This window comes from Acinonyx jubatus, chromosome A1 (genome assembly GCF_027475565.1).
Source record: "Acinonyx jubatus isolate Ajub_Pintada_27869175 chromosome A1, VMU_Ajub_asm_v1.0, whole genome shotgun sequence".
Taxonomy (NCBI): Eukaryota; Metazoa; Chordata; class Mammalia; order Carnivora; family Felidae; genus Acinonyx; species Acinonyx jubatus.
Genome location: NC_069380.1, coordinates 170,800,920 through 170,820,504, shown reverse-complemented (window position 1 = coordinate 170,820,504; position 19,585 = coordinate 170,800,920). Strand labels below are relative to the sequence as shown.

The following is a 19,585-nucleotide window of genomic DNA, read 5'->3' as shown; positions in this document are numbered from 1 at the left end:
TTAATAGGAATGTGTATGTTTGAGAAGGATGTCAAATATAACCTGCAGAAGGGATCATAGTCTACCTGCCTCCCCCCCCCCCCCATTTTATTGAGATATAATTGACATGTATTTGGGACAACATAGTCCCTTGACATTATTTCTAAATTCTTTTTATAATCTTCCCGCTCTCACCTAGTCATGTTGTGATGCAAAGACTAGGGCAAAAACATCTTCTAGGAATGATTCTGTGTCTTTTCTCAGTTTTTAGGTTTTTTATAGTTCAAAATAATTACTTTTTTTCTTTATGAATGTAGGTAGATTACTTACATAAAATAAATATAAGTTAAGAGCTGTATAAAGGGCTGTGTTATGAACAATTAAGACAATTTAGTTCTTTGTAATTGCTGTTAAGCTGGGCGTTTTCATCTAGAATTCTGTGCATTGCTTTCTCAGAAGGCTAATAGTAAAATAGTACACCATTTCAAAGGTTTTGATTCTTACTGATGACCCATGTTTTGTCTGTCTAAAGTGTCAACCCAAGAAAAAGTCTACACCATTGAAGTATGAAGTTGGAGATCTCATCTGGGCAAAATTCAAGAGACGCCCATGGTGGCCCTGCAGGATTTGTTCTGATCCGTTGATTAACACACATTCAAAAATGAAAGGTAATACTAGTAGTTGATTATATGTTATAAAATACAGTATGGAATAAAAAATTTGTAGCTATCTTTAGTAATACTCCATTTTTACCTTTGAGTATTTTGTGGATGAATTGTTATTAATATATTTTACCTTTTTGAATTTTTTAAAAGTTTTAGTTTATGATTTAAAAATTCAGTTATTCCATTTATAGATGCCAGGAAAATGTTAGGTTTATTACCTAAAGTTCCACATTGTCACTTTGAGAATCTACCTCAGTCTTTAGGCTTGTATCTTTGCTGTTAAGTTTTCAAGCTGAAACAATTATAATGAAGGCTTATGAATTATTTTGAATTTTAAAATCTTGATTTAGAGTATTCCCTTTAATTACTGTACTTTGTTTCTTATTCGCCTTGTTTATCAGATTTTTTTTTTTTTTTAATGTTTATTCTTGAGAGCGAGGGGACACAGAATCTGAAGCAGGCTCCAGGCTCTGAGCTTTCAGCACAGAGCCCAGTGTGGCACCTCAAAATCATGAGCCGTGAGATGAAGTCAGATCCTTAACTGACTGAGCCACCCAGGCGCCCCATAAATATCAGTATCTTTAAAATAATGTAAGGTGGGGGCCAAAACTTGATCTTAAGCTGCCTTTTTTCTATTAAGATGTTCTGTGATTTAATTTTAATTTTAATATATGTGTATTTTAGTTTTTGCATAGGTCATATATTCACAATATTTAAAAAATCAACTCCCTCCTTTTCTCTGATCTGCTGTTTCAAAAAGAGTAACCAGTTTTTAATGTTTCTTTCTATAAATCCAAGTATATATTCTCATCTTTATTCTAACACAAATGTAGCACTTTTTTTTGTTGTTGTTGTCCATGTTCTACAGCTTACTTTTTTTGCTTGTTAGAGGTTTTCCATGTTAGTGCATTGAAGACTGTCTTTTTTAATTTTTTAATTTTTTAAATGTTTATTTTTGAGAGAGAGAGCGAGCGAGCGTGCGTGTGAGAGCTAGCACTAGCTGGGGAGGGGCAGAGAGAGGGAGATACAGAATCTAAAAGCAGGCTCCAGACACTGAGCTGTCAGCACAGAGCTCAATGCAGGGCTCAAACTCATGAACCATGAGATCGCATGAACTGTGAGATCATGACATGAGCCAAAGTTGGACACTTAACTAACTGAGCCACCCAGGCGCCCCAGTTTCTCTCTCTCTTTTTTAACAGCTGCATAGTTTTCCACTTTTTGAATATGCTGTACTTTATATAACCATTTTCCTGTTGATGGACGTTTAGGTTGTTTCTGATCTTGTGTTGTAAAGCCTATACATGCATATTTACATACATATGTACGTAACATAAATGTGTCTCTGCACACACAACAGTTAAAGAATAACTTCCACATATGCATGTCTGTCTGTAGGATGATTTACCAAAAGTGGGATTAATTGCAGGATTTGATTTTATATTTTGAATATTGAGGTATACCTAAAGACCTTTATAAATTTTTGTTTTATTCATCTGTAAATCTAAAGTCTAAATCAAGTCTAAAGACCTACTGTTTTTTGTTTTATCCATCTGAATTTTTAAAAATATTTATTTTGAGAGAGAGAGAGCAGGAGAGGGGCAGAGAGAAGCAAAGAATCCCAAGCAGGCTCTACACTGTCAGTGCACAGCCTGACATGGGCTCAAACTCGTGAACTGCGAGATCATGACCCCAGCTGAAATCAAGAGTTGGATCTTTAACCAATTGAGCCCCCCAGGCAGCCCAGCTCACTATTTTTTAAATATCTTATTCTTTGTGGCTTGTTTGGACATTTAAGTACTACTAGTAGAAAATTATTTTATTCCTCCCCCTCTGCTCTTATTCTATGCACCCTAATTGGGTCCATGCCATTTATTCAACAATTTCTAGCTATATTGTACAGTTAGTGTGCTAGGTATTGTGATCCATTAATGGGCAAAACATCAGTCCTGCTTGCCCTTTTATATAATTAGAGTCCAGTTAAAGAGATAAGATAATAACAAATAATCAGGCAAATAATTACTTAGAAGTGTGTCCAAACTGGTGTACAATTAGTGATATAGCAGAGGTACCTAATTTGGACTTGTGGTGCAGGATATTCAGAGGCAGTTATGTTAGTAAAGTTATCTTTGATCTGAGACTTGAGAGGATGAGTTGGCATTAACTAGGAAAAGAAGGAGATGATTGTTCCAGGCACAGAAAATAATGTGTACTCTGGCTTTGAGTGGTCTTCCACCCATAGAGTGATGGAAGGTGGCACAGTATGAAGCTGGGAAAGTTGATATGAGTCAAATCATGTAGCATCTTTTAGACTTAAAATTTTAAACTTTATTCTTAATTTTTTTTTAATGTTTGTTTATTTTTGAGAGAGAAAGAGACAGAGTGTAATCGGGGAAGGGGCAGAGAGAGGGAGATACAGAATCTGAAGCAGGCTCCAGGCTCCAAGTTGTCAGCACAGAGCCTGACGCGGGACTCAAACTCACGAACCGGGAGATCATGACCCGAGCTGAAGTCGGATGCTCAACCAACTAAGCCACTCATGCATTCCTGTACTTTATTCTTAGAACAGTGTGATGCCATTAAAGGGCTATGAGCAGAAGATGATGTGATTTGATATGTGTTTTGTAAACTTTTCTCTGACTGCAGTATAGAAAATGGATTGGAAGAGGTTATAAATAAGTAAGAGCAAATTGCTAAAAGGGTCATTGCAGTAATTATGGTGAGGCGAATATGGTGAATAGAGAATAAAGAACAACTTAGGAGATAAATCTATATGATTTGGTAATGGATGGGTAATGAGGAGTGAGGGAGAATAAAGTCTTGAGGTTTCTGTATCTTTGGATGGCTCCCAAGATTTTATCTTCACCAGTACATCAGTAGTGGTGCCATTTAGTGAGAACACTGAAACATCCATAAGGTGACATCTGCTTGTTGTTAACTGAAGCCATGAACAAGGCATGGATGAGATGGCTTGTGACAAAATGTACAGTGAAAAATAGGGTGGCTTTGCAGAAGCCATTATTTGAGGCCTGTATGTAGCTACTAAGCTTGGAAGAGAGATGGAGGAAAAATCAGAGATGGAAGCAGAAATCCAGGATTATTTGGTATGTGGTATTGGTGACTAGTATGTTTTACAAAGGAAGATGTGATTGATTTGGTTGAACTTTGCCTGGAGAGCAAATAAAATGTCCATTAGGTGTAAGGGGGTTGGAGATCAGTGATGTTTTTGGCGTTATGTTGTGGCTGAAGTTAGATTAGACTGGAAATGGAGACAAAGGTAGAGAAGTGGAGATGCGACAGGTAGAAAGATATATGGGGTCCAGAAGAATTGCTAAAAGTGGGGATGATCATGTTAGTAGTGCTGATGAGAAGAGTCCTGGAGATAGAGGGTATTGACAGGAGTTGTAAGGGATCAAAGACAGGATCATAACAGGATTTCGGGAAAAGGAAGAGGTTGATGGGAGTCGTATCACAGTGAGAAATTGGCCTTGGTGGGAGGAGAGGTAGCATCCTTAACACTAGGGGAGGGCAAGGGTGCAGTGACTGGAGGTTTGGTGTAGTATACTTGAGGATTCCTGTCCGGCCTGTTTCTCGTGAGTCGAGAATGTGATCACACCAGAGAGCAAGTGCCATTACTGACTGGAAAATACCATGTTTTATTTTTGCACTATAAAAAGGTTAAAACTCTTAAATTCAAGACAGCTTCCTATTGACAAAATGACAAAACATGTTAAAATGGATCTATTTAACCTTACAGCTAGTTATCTCAGTATACGTCTCCTCCCCCCCCCCCCCCCTTTTTGGTAATTTTTACTTTTGTTTTCATTTCCCTATATTTATGGCCAGCTGTAGTCAGCCAAGTTCTGGAATCCTAATTATTACTCTTAGTAGTTAACGCTCCATTTTTCTTCTTTTTTTTTTTTTAATTTTTTTTTTCAACGTTTATTTATTTTTGGGACAGAGAGAGACAGAGCATGAACGGGGGAGGGGCAGAGAGAGAGGGAGACACAGAATCGGAAACAGGCTCCAGGCTCTGAGCCATCAGCCCAGAGCCTGACGCGGGGCTCGAACTCACGGACCGCGAGATCGTGACCTGGCTGAAGTTGGACGTTTAACCGACTGCGCCACCCAGGCGCCCCATCTCTCCATTTTTCTTTGAACATGCTCTTTTTTTTATTTTTTATTTTTTGCTTGTCTCCTTCATAACACATCAACTGGTGGAATCACCTGTCTTGCCATTGACGCTGCCTAGTAATAGGACATTTTGGATAGACTGCTGTCAAAGTTACCTGTTTCCCACCACACTGAAACTATGACCAGTATTAATGTCTGACTGTTTTGTAGTGGTATAATTTCCCCTTCCTACCTTTTATTTTGAATATTTCAAACCTATAGACAAATTGAAGAATAGCACAATGAACACCCATATACACTTTACTTGGGCTCAACAGTTACTACTTTGTATCAGTTTTTAGTTGATACCAGTGAAAAATTAAAAATTGTACTTCAGTGTTCATATTATTGTGCTCATTCATGTTTATTGTTTTCTTAGCAAAGCCAAATGTTTCAAATGGTATTAGAAAAACCCACATTTTTTTTTAAAGCTTTTTTATTTATTTTCAGGGAGAGAGCGAGTGAGAGAGAGAATGAGCAGGAGAGGGGCAGAGAGATGGAGAAACAAAATCCTATGCAGGCTCTGCACTGTCAGCTTAGAGCCTGACACAGGGCTCAACTCATGAACCCATGAGATCATGACGTAAGCTGAAATCTGGAGTTGGTCGCTTAACCGACTAAGTCACCCAGGTGCCCCAGAAAACCCAAATTTTTATAAAATCACTTTTAGAAGTCATTGTTTACTTATGTTATATACAGTGCATATGATTAAAAAAGTCAAGTGGTTAATTTTGTAAGCCTTGTTTAGAAAACAGTCTGCTCTTTCTATACCCTCTCTTTAAGCTTTAACTGTCAGCTGGATCTTTTGAAAGTTAATTTCTGTATCTCAAAGTTCCTTCTGGATTACTTTTTACTTCTCACTATAGAAGTTGTGGATTAATCATTTTAATCCTTGCTTTGGGCCTTAACCTCTCACCAACCTCCAGCATCCTGCTATCTTACCTGTTATAATTTTGGTTAGGAATTTAGTGTTATCATGTTAACAGTATACACAGCTTAGCCATGTAATGTCCTGTGCTTACTTTGCCCTCACAACTTTTTGATTTTTCTGCAGTTATGTGTGTGTGTGTGTGTGTGTGTGTTAGTGACGGAGAGGGTTCTTAGTCTTTTATATATTTATTATGAATTCATAGTAAAACTCTCCTAGTTTTAATTTTTTCCACGTGATCTGATACATTGGTTGTCATTTTCATCATCTTTTGGAAACCTCACCTAGAGCCTTAGGCTGTTGACCCTTGAACAACAGAGATTTGAAATGTTTGGGTCCTTATGTAATCTTTTACACACAGATGTTTTTCAGTAAATATACTATAGTACTGTAAATTTATTTTGTCTTCCTTATGGATTTTCTCTCTTTTAATGTTTGTTTATTTTGAAGGAGAGAGTGGGGGAGGGGCAGAGACAGAGGGGGAGAGAGAGAATCCTAAGCAGGCTAAGCACTGTCAGCATAGAGTTTAATGTGGGGCTCCATCCCATGAACTGTGAGATCATGACCTGAGCCAAAACCAAGAGCCGATGCTTAACTGACTGAGCCACTCAGGTGCCCAATGATCTCTACTTTTTCTTTTTTTAAAATGTTTATTCATTTTTGAGAGAGAGCGCGTGAGTGGGGGAGGAGCAGAGAGAGAGAGACAGACAGACAGACAGAATCCCAGCTGTCATCACAGAGCCCGACATGGGGCTTGAACTCACAGACCACAAGATCATGATTTGAGCCAAAGTCAAATGGTCAACTGAGCTACTCAGGGGCCCCTGATCTCTGCTTTTTTAAAAAGTGAATGTTTATGGTATTGCAATTCTCATGTTCTTTTACCATAATCTGTTTGTATATCTCTTAACCCACCAGGCCCTGAGTTTTCTTTTTTTGTCCTCTTTACAGTTCTGGCACATTATAATGTGTTGTTTGAATTTACTTGTTTATATGGGAGAATTATTTACTTCTCAATTGACTTTCTGAACTTATATATAGGTACATATATGTCTTACCAATTTTTAAAAATATTTTTTAATATTTATTTATTTTTGAAAGAGAGAGAGAGAGAGACACAGAGCATGAGCAGGGAGGAGCAGAGAGAGAGGGATACACAGAATCCGAAGCAGGCTCCAGGCTCTGAGCTGTCAGCACAGAGCCCATTGCAGGTCTCCAACTCATTAACTGCGAGGTTGTGACCTGAGCGAAAGTCAGATGCTTAACCGACTGAGCCACCCAGGCACCTAGTATCTTACCAGTTTTTTATTTTATTTTTTTATTTTATGTTATTTTCCGTTATTTTTAAAAATGTTTATTTATTTTTGAGAGAGAGCGCGCGAGTGAGCACGAGTGGGGAAAGGGCAGAGAGAGAGACAGAATCCAAAGCAGGCTCCAGGCTCTAGGCTCTGAGCTGCCAGCAGAGCCCCAAGCAGGGCTTGAACTCACAGACAACGAGATCTTAACCTGAGCCAAAGTCGGACGTTCAACCGACTAAGCCACCCAGGTGCCCCTCTTACCAGGTTTTTAAAAATGTTGTTTTAGAGAGGGAGTGAGAGAGAGAGAGAGAGCGCGTGAGAGAGCACAAGTGGGGGAGTGGCAGAGAGGGGGAAACAATCTGAAGCAGGCCCCAGGCTCTGAGCTGTCAGCACAGAGCCCGATGTGGGGCTCGAACCCATGAACTCATGAATGTGGGGCTGAGCTTAACCAGCTGAGCCACCCAGGCACCCCTATATCTTACCAATTTTAATCCCCCTTTATAGGTGGTTTCTATTCAAAGGATTTAATTTAAGTAGGTAGAGACTATAAGGAGTTTAACCTTTTTCATAGAATTGTTTTTGAAATGGACTAAAAAACAAAATTTTACCATGTAATTTTTTTATTAAGCTATATTTTTCTAGAAACGCAGGCATTGCAACTAAAGTTTATGAGAGCTCATAGGTACTCTTCATTCTTTGGTTATGTAGCTTTGAAATTAGCATTTATAAAAAAGTTGCCATTGAAATTTACTTGACATTTTGGCTCTTCCAGTTACTATGGAGACCTTAGTTTTGTTCTAAAGTTCAGTTTATAAATTTTCCTCTCCCTTTTTTTCTTCTTTCCTTTTTCCTTTTATTCTCTTTTTGTTTTTCCTTTCTTCTTCTCTTCTTGCTCCTTCTCCCTCTGTTTGTTCTTTCTTTTTCCTTCCTTCCTTCCTTCCTTCCTTCCTTCCTTCCTTCCTTCCTTCCTTCCTTCCTTCCTTCCTCCCTCCCTCCCTCCCTCCCTCCCTCCCTCCCTCCCTCCCTCCCTCCCTTCTCTATTCTGAAGGAAGTAGGCTTTTCCTTATTTTTTATTGAAAGAGAGGTTTGTATTTTTTGTGTTTTAAAAAATGGTTAAGGGAATTAGTTGTGAGTTCCTGTATAAATGAATTTGTATATTAGATGATTTCCTTTTCTAAAAAGAGACAAATCATTACACCTTGTATAGTCCTGGTATATTTCTTTTGTGAGATTTTTTTTACTGCTATGAAAAATGTCAAAATGTTAAGTATGGATGGAAGATACATATACTAGGTAAATTTGCTTATAATCTTTTCTGAACAAGATCTGTATTTTTGTTGTTGTTAATTGTATGCTTAGAATTTTGGACAACTAAGAAACTAGAATAAACTAGAAACTAGAATAACTGGATATATTTTTATTTTTATTGCTCTTGGGCTTTTTTTTTAATTTCAGTATTTTGAAGTATCAAGTTCTGCTTTCTCTGTAAAGCCAGTGTTTCACTCTGAATTTGCCTTCTCTGAGGTTATTTACTTACTGTGTCTATAAAATGGGGATTGTACTACTTATTTCTTAGAGTTGGTTGTTGTGAGGACTAAGACTCTGTGCAAAGTACCTAGTGTAAATGAGTGCCTGGTCAAGAGTACCCATTCCATAAATGTTAGCATATCATATGTGGCATAGTGTTGAAGAATTTTTTTTTTCCCCTCCATTATATTTTAGCAAAGTGTTTTAAAGTTTGTTTGGTGGTTAGTTCTTACTAATTATTTTATTTCTGGTGCTGAGTCTTATTAAATGCCCTTTGTATTTTCTGGTAACAAGGGTATAAGACTTTTATAGATTGTTGGTAGTGGGAACTTGGTTCCTATATTAATTTGTTCTATGATTAACAACTAATCGATCTCTCACAGGTTTGGAATATATAGTATATCAGCTGACCAAACTATTGAAGTTCTTTCAGAAACTCTTGGGCATTTTCTTGCCACATGAATTGAAATATTTAAAATTTTCCTTCTTTCTGACCTATCTTAGAGTTGATTGTTCTATAGGTTTTCTAACACTTTTTCTTCTTCTTTTTTTTTAAAATAGAGATTTCTTTGGCAATAATTGCATGGCGCTTCTCTTGATGATGAACAGTCATCTTTTTAAAGCAATGACACTGGTTCTTATCTTTATCTAGTTTCAAACCGGAGGCCCTATCGACAGTACTACGTGGAGGCTTTTGGGGACCCTTCAGAGAGAGCCTGGGTGGCTGGAAAAGCAATCGTCATGTTTGAAGGCAGACATCAATTTGAAGAGCTACCTGTTCTTAGGAGAAGAGGAAAGCAGAAAGAAAAAGGATATAGGCATAAGGTAAAAGAAAAAAAAAAAAAGCCTCTCAAACTGTCTTTTTTGTGGTGGGCAGGGAGAAGGCAAGGAAGAAGTATTATATTTTGAAATATAAGTTCTTTCCTTTGGTAATCGGATATTTGTGAGAAAATAGCTGAAAGCAATAATTTTTGCAGGCATGAAATAGGGCTAGCCTTCCAAATATTTATACTTGATTTTTTTGAGAAAGGATTTCAGATAACTGTTACCATGTCACTTAGATGTGATAGTATAAAATAACATGACCAGTCTTCTTTGGTCATATCTTTTGTAAGAAGAACATGGTCATTGAGATGAAATACTCTACTTCTCACTCTCTGGATTAATTATTTCTCTTTAAAATGAGAAATGTAAAGCTGCAAACATTTTTCTTTGTTGTCTTGGGTTTATTTGTTTTTGTTTAGTCACCTGGTACTCCTCAGTCCCTATCACCTATTTCATCCATCCCCCAGCTCACCTCCCTTTTGGTAACCATCAGTTTGTTCTCTATAGTTTAAAGAGTCTGTTTCTTTTTGTCTCTCTTTCTCTTTTTACCCCTTTGCTCTTTTGTTTCTTAAATTCCACATGAGTGAAATCTTAGGGGATTTGTCTCTGACTGACTTATTTCACTTAGCGTTACACTCTAGCTCCATCCATGGTGTTGCATATGCTGTTTTTTGTTTTTTGTATGTGGTTGTTGACACTTAAGGTTGCATTTTCATAATCAGTTTTCTTTTTTTTAAATTTTTTAATGTTTGTTTATTTTCGAGAGAGGGAGAGTGCAAGCAGTGGAGGAGCATAGAGAGAGGGAGACAGAGGAACTGAAGCGGGCACTGTGCTGATGGTAGAGAGCCCACTGTGGGGCTCGAACCCACAAGCCATGAGATCATGACCTTAGCCAAAGTCCGATGCTTAACCGACTTGAGCTACCCAGGGTTCCCCCTCACCCCCCCCCCCCCCCACTCCCCAGTAATATTTTAATAAAGAGCATTGTTTTTTTCCATTTGCTTGATGATTTGTGTTAACGTTGGCTGAATAAAATTTGGTTTATTTCTTTTACTATTCCTTTATTGTCAGTCCTAGAAGGTGAAATAGTTCACTAGGGCTTTCAGGTTTTGGAAAGTTGATTAATTCTTATCACAGTCATGAGAATTAATGAATGTGTACTTGAGTGTAAAATAAACTAGATGGTCAGCTCATTGCTTTATAAGAGGAGGCTACCTATCCAGTGACTTGAATTTTTACATGCTCAGTGAAACACCCCTGTTACAAGTATTAAAGTATAGTTAGCTGATAACTGGAACCTTGCCTAATATCTCTTGTATAAAGCCAAGGAGGTAAGTAAATGTTTGAAAAAATAGGTGTATTGCATGGAGCATCAGTGTCTCCATGTTGTGAGGAATCAAGAAAGGAACATCTGTAATACCCAAGGTTTTTTGTTGTCTCTGGGCTACATGATTAAGCCTAGGAGACTGCTTGGTTATAATTCAGATTTTATGTAACATATGTAGAACAATCAGATACATCACCAGAAATAAAAGGGCTTAGTGATAACCAGAAGTTCAAATTTAGGGTTCCTAGGGTGGATCTGACCTCATTTCACCTTTCTTTGTTTTTCCATGTTCATTTTCTTTAGCTTTTTGCTTTTTCTTTTATACAACTGAGCAAGTGCTTGACCTTCATAAGTCAGGAAGAAAATAAATCCTTATTTTAAAGTGTGGAGGGGTAGGTAGGAAGAGTCTGATTATTCCTTGATTTAGTAATGTCATGTGCATGAGTAATGCAATCCTGATTAATGATCCACTCTTTTATTCTTTATTTTATGGGAGAGTGGAGGGTGTATAGGATTAATCTTTCCTCTAACGATAGATCTTAATGGTAGAAGTAGTTTTGAGGAGTCCCCCCATTTGTTAGGCTTTTGGTGAGCAGTGGGTGCTAACCACCTGGCTAGTACCATAAAAGTGTCTTGATTCACCTGGGTGGCTCAGTCGGTTAAGCATCCGACTCTTGATTTGGGGTCAGATATGATCCCACTGTTAGTGGGTTTGAGCCCTGCATTGGGCTCTGCACTGGCAGCGCAGACCCTGCTTGTGATTCTCTCTCTCTCTCCCTCTCTTTGCCCTTCCCCTGCTTGCTTTCTCTCTCGAAATACATAAATGAATATTAAAAATTTTTTTTTCAAAAAGTGCCTTGAAGAAATTATAAGGCTTGAAAAAGCTTATTTGAGAGGTCTTCACTGATAATCTCCCTGTTCCCTTTCACATTTTTTTTGATAAGTTACAATCTTTTTCTCCTTTAAATTTAAGGTTCCTCAGAAAATTTTGAGTAAATGGGAAGCCAGTGTTGGTCTTGCTGAACAGTATGATGTTCCCAAAGGGTCGAAGAACCGAAGATGTGTCACCAGTTCAATCAAGTTGGACAGTGAGGAGGACATGCCATTTGAGGACTGTACAAATGATCCTGAATCAGAACATGACCTGTTACTTAATGGCTGCTTGAAATCTCTGGCTTTTGACTCAGAACATTCTGCAGATGAGAAGGAAAAGCCTTGTGCTAAGTCTCGAGCCAGAAAGAGTTCTGATAATCCAAAAAGGACTAGTATGAAAAAGGGCCACATACAATTTGAAGCACATAAGGAAGAACGAAGGGGAAAGATTCCAGAGAACCTTGGCCTAAACTTTATTTCTGGGGATGTATCTGATAAGCAGGCCTCTAATGAACTTTCCAGGATAGCAAACAGCCTCACAGGGTCCAGCACTGCCCCAGGAAATTTCCTGTTTTCTTCTTGTGCAAAAAACACTGCAAAGAAAGAATTTGAGACTTCAAATTGTGACTCTTTACTGGGCTTGTCTGAGGGTGCCTTGATCTCTAAACATTCTGGGGAAAAGAAAAAACTCCAAAGAGGTTTGGTGTGTAGTTCGAAAGTACAGCTCTGTTATATTGGAGCAGGTGATGAAGAAAAGCGCAGTGATTCCATTAGTATCTGTACCACTTCTGATGATGGAAGCAGTGATCTGGATCCCATAGATCATAGTTCAGAATCTGATAACAGTGTCCTTGAAATTACAGATGCTTTTGATAGAACAGAGAACATTTTATCTGTGCAGAAAAATGAAAAGGTAAAGTATACTAGGTATCCTGCCACAAACACTAAGGTAAAAGCAAAGCAGAAGTCCCTCATTACTAATTCACATACAGACCACTTAATGGATTGTACTAAGACAGGAGAGCCTGGAACTGAGACATCTCAGGTTAATCTCTCTGATCTTAAAGTGTCTACTCTTATCCGCAAACCCCAATCAGAGTTTAGAAATGATGGTTTCTCTCCAAAATTCAACACACCATCAAGCATTTCCAGTGAGAATTCCCTAATAAAAGGTGGGGCTACAAGTCAAGCTCTGTTACATTCAAAAAGCAAACAGCCCAAGATCCGAAGTATAAAGTGCAAACATAAAGAAAATCCAGTTGTAGTGGAATCTCCAGTTACAAATGAGGACTGCAGTTTGAAGTGCTGCTCTTCTGATACTAAAGGCTCTCCTTTGGCCAGCATTTCCAAAAGTGGGAAAGTGGATGGGCTAAAACTACTGAGCAACATGCATGAGAAAACCAGGGATTCAAATGACATAGAAACAGCAGTGGTGAAACACGTTCTGTCAGAGTTGAAGGAACTCTCTTATAGATCCTTAAGTGAAGATGTCAGTGACTCTGGAACATCAAAGCCATCAAAACCATTACTCTTTTCTCCTGCCTCTGGTCAGAATCATATACCTATTGAACCAGACTACAAATTCAGTACATTATTAATGATGTTGAAAGATATGCATGATAGTAAGACCAAGGAGCAACGCTTAATGACTGCTCAAAACTTGGTTTCCTATCGGAGTCCTGGTCTTGGGGACTGTTCTACCAGTAGTCCTGTAGCTGCTTCTAAGGCCTTGGTTTCAGGAAGCTCCACTCACAATTCAGAAAAAAATGGAGATGGCACTCAGAACCCAGTCCGTCCTAGCCCTAGTGGGGGTGACTCTGCACTGTCTGGGGAGTTGTCTGTATCTGTCCCCAGCTTAGTGTCTGACAGAAGAGACCTCCCTGCTTCTGGTAAAAGTCGTTCAAACTGTGTTACTAGGCGCAACTGTGGGCGATCAAAACCTTCATCTAAATTGCGAGATAGTTTTTCATCCCAGATGGGAAAGAACACATTAAACCGTAAAGCCTTAAAGACAGAGCGCAAAAGAAAACTGAACCGACTTCCAGCTGTGACTCTTGAGACTGCACTGCAGGGAGACAGACCAAGTGGGGGTTCAGAGAATGGCTGCTCAAGAGGTGGACTAGAAGACCCTGGTAAAGAAGAACCCCTTCAGTTAATGGGTCATTTAACAAGTGAAGACAGTGCCCATTTTTCCAGTGTTAATTTTGATGACAAAGTCAACCAGTCTAACCCTGATAAAATTCCTGAAAAAGGCCCCTCTTTTGAAAACAGAAAAGGCCCAGAGTTGGATACTGAAGTGAACAGTGAGAATGATGAACCCAATGGTGTAAATCAAGCGGTGCCTAAAAAGCGGTGGCAGCGTTTAAACCAAAGGCGCACCAAACCTCGTAAGCGCACTAACAGATTTAGGGAGAAAGAAAACTCTGAGGGTGCCTTTGGGGTTTTGCTTCCAGCTGACCCGGTAAAGAAGGGGGATGAGTTCCCAGAGCATAGACCCCCTACTTCGACAAACATACTAGAAGATGCCCTGGCAGATCCAAATCATGCTAGCTGCTTAGATTCAGTTGGGCCACGGTTGAATGTTTGTGATAAATCCAGTGCCAGCATTGAGGAAATGGAAAAAGAGCCAGGAATTCCCAGTTTGACTCCCCAGCCTGAGCTCCCTGAACCAGGTAAGGATTCATGAGTATGATAAAGGGCTAGAGGAAGTGGTGGTAATGTTACCCTCCTGAAGGTGGTTTCTTTTGATGAAAGGAGGAAGGGTAGATTGGGAAGAAAAACTTATCATGTGAAGTGAAGGGAGGGCTTTTTGTAGAAGGTCCTGAATTTTTACGACCAGGTTTCCGTATACTTTCAGAAATTATGTATTAACCAGAGCTCTTTTTTTTTCTTTTTTTACTTTTGCTTTTAGACTAAAGAAATGTCTTTAAAAAGGCATTTCCTGTCTTTTTAAATCTATGGACTTTTGGAGACTCAGTCTGGCATTTTAGGTAATTGAGAGGCTCTGAGCCTAAAATTTAAACATAGTTGTTAGTTTAGAGAAAGTGAATACATTTTATTGAATGATAGGCTTTCTTTACTACAATTTAAGGAAGGTCTACTACATATTATGTAGACAGAAGGGGACATGTGCTTTTAGGAAAAAGAAAGTATTCTGTAGTACTTACTCGAAGGCCTTAAGATGTCTTAACTTCCCTTCTGTAATGAGATTTGAGAACAACAAGAAAACTGAAGTACTAGGGTATCTTAACCTTAGCAGAAGAAAAATGGTCTTTTAAAATATTAATATGCAATATTATACACTATAGTTATTGAAGATAACACTGACTATCCTTAAACATAAAATTCTCAAAGTTGTTTTATCACAGTAGATTCTGTTTTCTGACAGTTTTATTGAGATATAATTCACATACCTTGAGATATCCCATCATTTTAAAGTTTACTTCAGGGGTTTTTAGTATATTCACAGACTTGTGCAGTTGTCAATACAATCAGTTTTGGAATATTTGTATCACCCAGAAATAAATACTGTACCCTTTATTAATTTCCTTTCATTTCTCCCCAATCTGTAGATTTGCCTGTTCTGTACATTTCTTTTTTTTTTTTTTTTAACTTTGATGCTGACTGTTATTTTTTTATTTTTATTTTTGTAATATAATTTATTGTCAAGTTAGCTAATACACAGTGTATAAATTGTGCTCTTGGTTTTGGGAGTACATTCCTGTGATTCATCGTTTACGTACAACACCCAGTTCTCATCTCAGCAAGTGCCCTCTTCAATGCCCATCACCCATTTTCCCCTCTCCCCTGTCCCCTCATCAACCCTCAATTTGTTCTCTGTATTTAAGAGTCTCCTGGGTTTGCCTCCCTCTCTGTTTGAAACTATTTTTCCCCCTTCCCTTCGGTCTTCTGTTAAGTTCCACATATGAGTGAAAACATATGATACCTGTCTTTCTCTGACTGATTTCATTTTTTTTTTTTAATTTTTTTTTTCCACGTTTTTATTTATTTTTGGGACAGAGAGAGACAGAGCATGAACGGGGGAGGGGCAGAGAGAGAGGGAGACACAGAATCGGAAACAGGCTCCAGGCTCTGAGCCATCAGCCCAGAACCTGATGCGGGGCTCGAACTCACGGACCGCGAGATCGTGACCTGGCTGAAGTCGGACGCTTAACCGACTGCGCCACCCAGGCGCCCCTGACTGATTTCATTTTACATAATACTCTCCAGTTCCATCCATGTTGTTGCAAATGGCAGGATTTCATTCTTTCTCATTGTCAAATAGTATTCCATTGTATGTATAAACCACATCTTCTTTATCCATTCATCAGTTGATGGACATTTGGGCTCTTTGCATGATTTGGCTATTGTTGAAAGTGCTGGTATAAAATTGGGGTACAAGTATCCCTATGAATCAGCACTCCTGTGTCCTTTGGATAAATTCCTAGTAGTGCTATTGCTGGGTCGTAGGGTAGTTCTATTTTTAATTTTTGAGGAAACTCCACACTGTTTTCCAGAGCAGCTGCACCAGTTTGCATTCCCACCAACAGTGCAAGAGGGTTCCCCTTTCTCTACATCCTCGCTAACATCTGTTGTTTCCTGAGTTGTTCATTTTAGCCACTCTACCAGTGTGAGGTGGTATCTCAGTGTGGTTTTGATTTGTATTTCTCTGATGGTGAGCGATGTTGAACTTCTTTTCATGTGTCTGTTAGCCATCTGGATGTCTTCTTTGGAAAAGTGTCTGTTCATGTCTTCAGCCCATTTCTTCATTGAATTATTTGTTTTTCAGGTGCTGAGTTTGATAAGTTCTTTATAGATTTTGGATGCTAACCCTTTATCTGATATGTCATTTGCAAATATCTTCTCCCATTCCGTCAGTTGCCTTTTAGTTTTCTTGATTGTTTCCTTTGCAGAAGCTTTTTATCTTGATGAGGTCCCAGTAATTCTTTTTGCTTTTATTTCCCTTGCCATCAGAGACGTGTTGAGTAGGAAGTTCCTGTGACTGAGGTCAAAGAGGTTGTTGCCTGTTTTCTCCTCTAGGGTTTTGATGGTTTCCTGTCTTTAGGTCTTTATCCATTTTAAGTTTATTTTTGTGTATGCTTTAAGAAAGTGGTCCAGTTTCATCCTTCTGCATGTTGCTGTCCAGTTCTCCCAGCACCATTTGCTAAAAAGACTGTCTTTTTTCCACTGGATACTCTTTCCTGCTTTGTCATTAGTTGGCCATACATTTGTGGGTCCAATTCTGGGTTCTCTTTTCTATTCCATTGGTATATATGTGTTTGGTTTTGTGCCAATACCATACTTTCTTGATGATTACAGCTTTGTAGTAGAGGCTAAAGTCCAGGATTGTGATGCCTCCTGCTTTGATTTTCTTTTTCAACATTACTTTGTCTTCTCAGGGTCTTTTGTGGTTCCATATAAATTTTAGGATTGTTTGTTCTAGCTTTGAGAAGAATGCCGGTGCAATTTTGTTTGGAATTGCATTGAATGTGTAGATTGCGTTGGGTAGTATTGAGATTTTAACAATATTTGTTCTTCCAATCCATGAACCATGGAATGTTTTTCTATTTCTTTGTGTCTTTTTCAGTTTCTTTCATAAGTTTTCTATAGTTTTCAGCATACAGATTTTTTATCTTTGGTTAGGTTTATTCCTAGGTATTTTATGGTTTTGGTGCAATTGTAAATGGGATCGGTTTCTTGATTTCTCTTTCTTTTGCTTGATTGTTGGTGTATAGTAATGCAACCAATTTCTGTACAGTGATTTTTGTATCCTGTGACTTTGCTGAATTCATGTGTCAGTTCTAGCAGCTTTTTGGTGGAGTCTTTCGGGTTTTCCATGTAGAGTATCCTGTCATCTGCAAAAAGTGAAAGTTAGACTTCTTCTTTGCCAATTTGGATGCCCTATTTCATTTTGTTGTCTGATTGCTAAGTCTAGGACTTCCAACACTATGTTAAACAACAGTGGTGAGAGTGGACATCCTGTCGTGTTCCTGACCTCAGGGGCAAAGCTCTCAGTTTCTCCCCGTTGAGGATGAGATTAGCTGTGGGCTTTTCATATATGGCTTTTATGATGTTAAGGTATGTTCCTTCTATCCTGACTTCTTGAAGGTTTTTATTAAGAAAGGATGCTGTATTTTGTCAAATGGCTTTTTCTGCATATATTGACAGGATCATATGGTTCTTACCGTTTCTTCTATTAATGTGATGTATCACATTGATTGACTTGCAAATATTGAAACAGCTCTGCAGCCCAGGAATGAATCCCACTTAATCATGGTGAATAATTCTTTTAATATACTGTTGAATTTGGTCTGCTAATATCTTGTTGAGAATTTTTGCATCCATGTTTGTCAGGGATATTGGCCTGCAATTCTCCTTTTTAGTGGGGGTCTCTGCTTTGGGAATCAAGGTAATGCTAGCTCCATAGAATGACTCCGGAAGTGTTCCTTCCAGTTCTGTTTTTTGGAACAGCTTGAGAAGGATAGGTATTAACCCTGCTTTAAATGTCTGGTAGAGAGGCGCCTGGGTGGCTTAGTCAGTTAAGCGTCCGACTTCGGCTCAGATCATGGTCTCGCAGTCTGTGAGTTCGAGCCCCGCGTTGGGCTCTGTGCTGACAGCTGAGAGCTTGGAGCCTGTTTCAGATTCTGTGTCTCCCTCTCTCTCTGACCCTCCCCCATTCATGCTCTGTCTCTCTCTGTCTCAAAAATAAATAAACGTTAAAAAATTAAAAAAAAAATAAATGTCTGGTAGAATTCCCCTGGGAAGGCATCTGGCCCAGGACTCTTATTTGTTGGGAGATTCTTGATAAAACTGATTAAATTTCTTCACTGGTTACTGGTCTGTTCAGAGTTTCTGTTTCTTCCTGTTTGAGTTTTGGTAGTATGTGGGTATCTAGGAAGTTGTCCATTTCTTCCAGGTTGTCCAGTTTGTTGGCATATAATTTTTCATAGTATTTTCTAATGATTGTATGTCTGTGGTGTTGGTTGTGATCTCTCCTCTTTTATTCATGATTTTATTTATTTGGGTCATCTTTTTGAGTAGTCTGACTAGGAGTTTATCAGTTTTGTTTATTTTTTTCAAAAAACCAGCTCTTAGATTCATTGATCTGTTCTACTGTTTGTTTTTTTTGTGTGTGTGTGGTTGTTTTGTTTTTTGATTCTGTATTGTTTATTGCTGCTGTAATCTTTATTATTTCTCTCCTGCTGGCTTTGGGGTTTCTTTGTGTTCTACTTCTATTTCCTTTAGGTGTGCGATTAGGTTTTGTATTTGGGATTTTTCTTGTTTCTTGAGATAGTCCTGGATTGCAATGTATTTTCCCCTTAGGACTGCCTTTGCTGCCTCCCAAAGTGTTTGGACTGTTGTGTTTTCATTTTCATTTGCTTCCATATATTTTTAAATTTCTTCAATTGCCTGTTTGACCCTTCATTCTTTAGTAGGATGTTCTTTAACCTCCATGCATTTGGAGGCTTTCCAAATTTTTTCTTGTGGTTGATTTCAAGTTTCATGGCATTGTGATCTGAAAATATGCATGGTATGATCTTAATTCTTTTATATTTATTGAGGGCTGCTTTGTGACCCAGTATGTGATGTATCTTGGAGAATGTTCCATGTGCACTGGAGAAGAATGTGTATTCTGATGCTTTAGGAAGAAAATACTAAATATATCTGTCAAATCCATCTGGCCCAGTGTATCATTTAGGGCCATTGTTTCTTTACTGATTTTCTGTCTAGGTGATCTGTCCATTGTTGTAAGTGGAGTATTAAAGTCCCCTGCAAGTACCACATTATTACCAATAAGATTGTTTATGTTTGTGATTGTTTTATATATTTGGGTGTTCCTGAATTTTGTGCACAGACATTTATACCTGTGTCTTGGAGAATGTTCCATGTGCACTTGAGAAGAATGTATATTCTGCTGTTTCTGGATGAAAAGTTCTGAATATATCTGTCAAGTTCATCTGATCCAGTTATCATTCAAGGCCATTGTTTC

General features: G+C 38.4%; 1 protein-coding gene across 8 annotated transcripts in view; it reads left to right on the top strand.

The window, feature by feature from the left end:
• NSD1 (nuclear receptor binding SET domain protein 1) overlaps positions 1 to 19,585 on the top strand; it is a 146,059-nt gene that overhangs the window by 64,428 nt on the left and 62,046 nt on the right. For all 8 annotated transcript variants that reach the window (XM_027035480.2, XM_027035525.2, XM_027035534.2 and 5 more), the window contains 3 exons: positions 512 to 647; positions 9,223 to 9,395; positions 11,696 to 14,267. In XM_027035480.2, the coding sequence (XP_026891281.1) occupies positions 512 to 647; positions 9,223 to 9,395; positions 11,696 to 14,267 (2,881 nt within the window). The remainder of the gene's footprint in view (positions 1 to 511; positions 648 to 9,222; positions 9,396 to 11,695; positions 14,268 to 19,585) is intronic.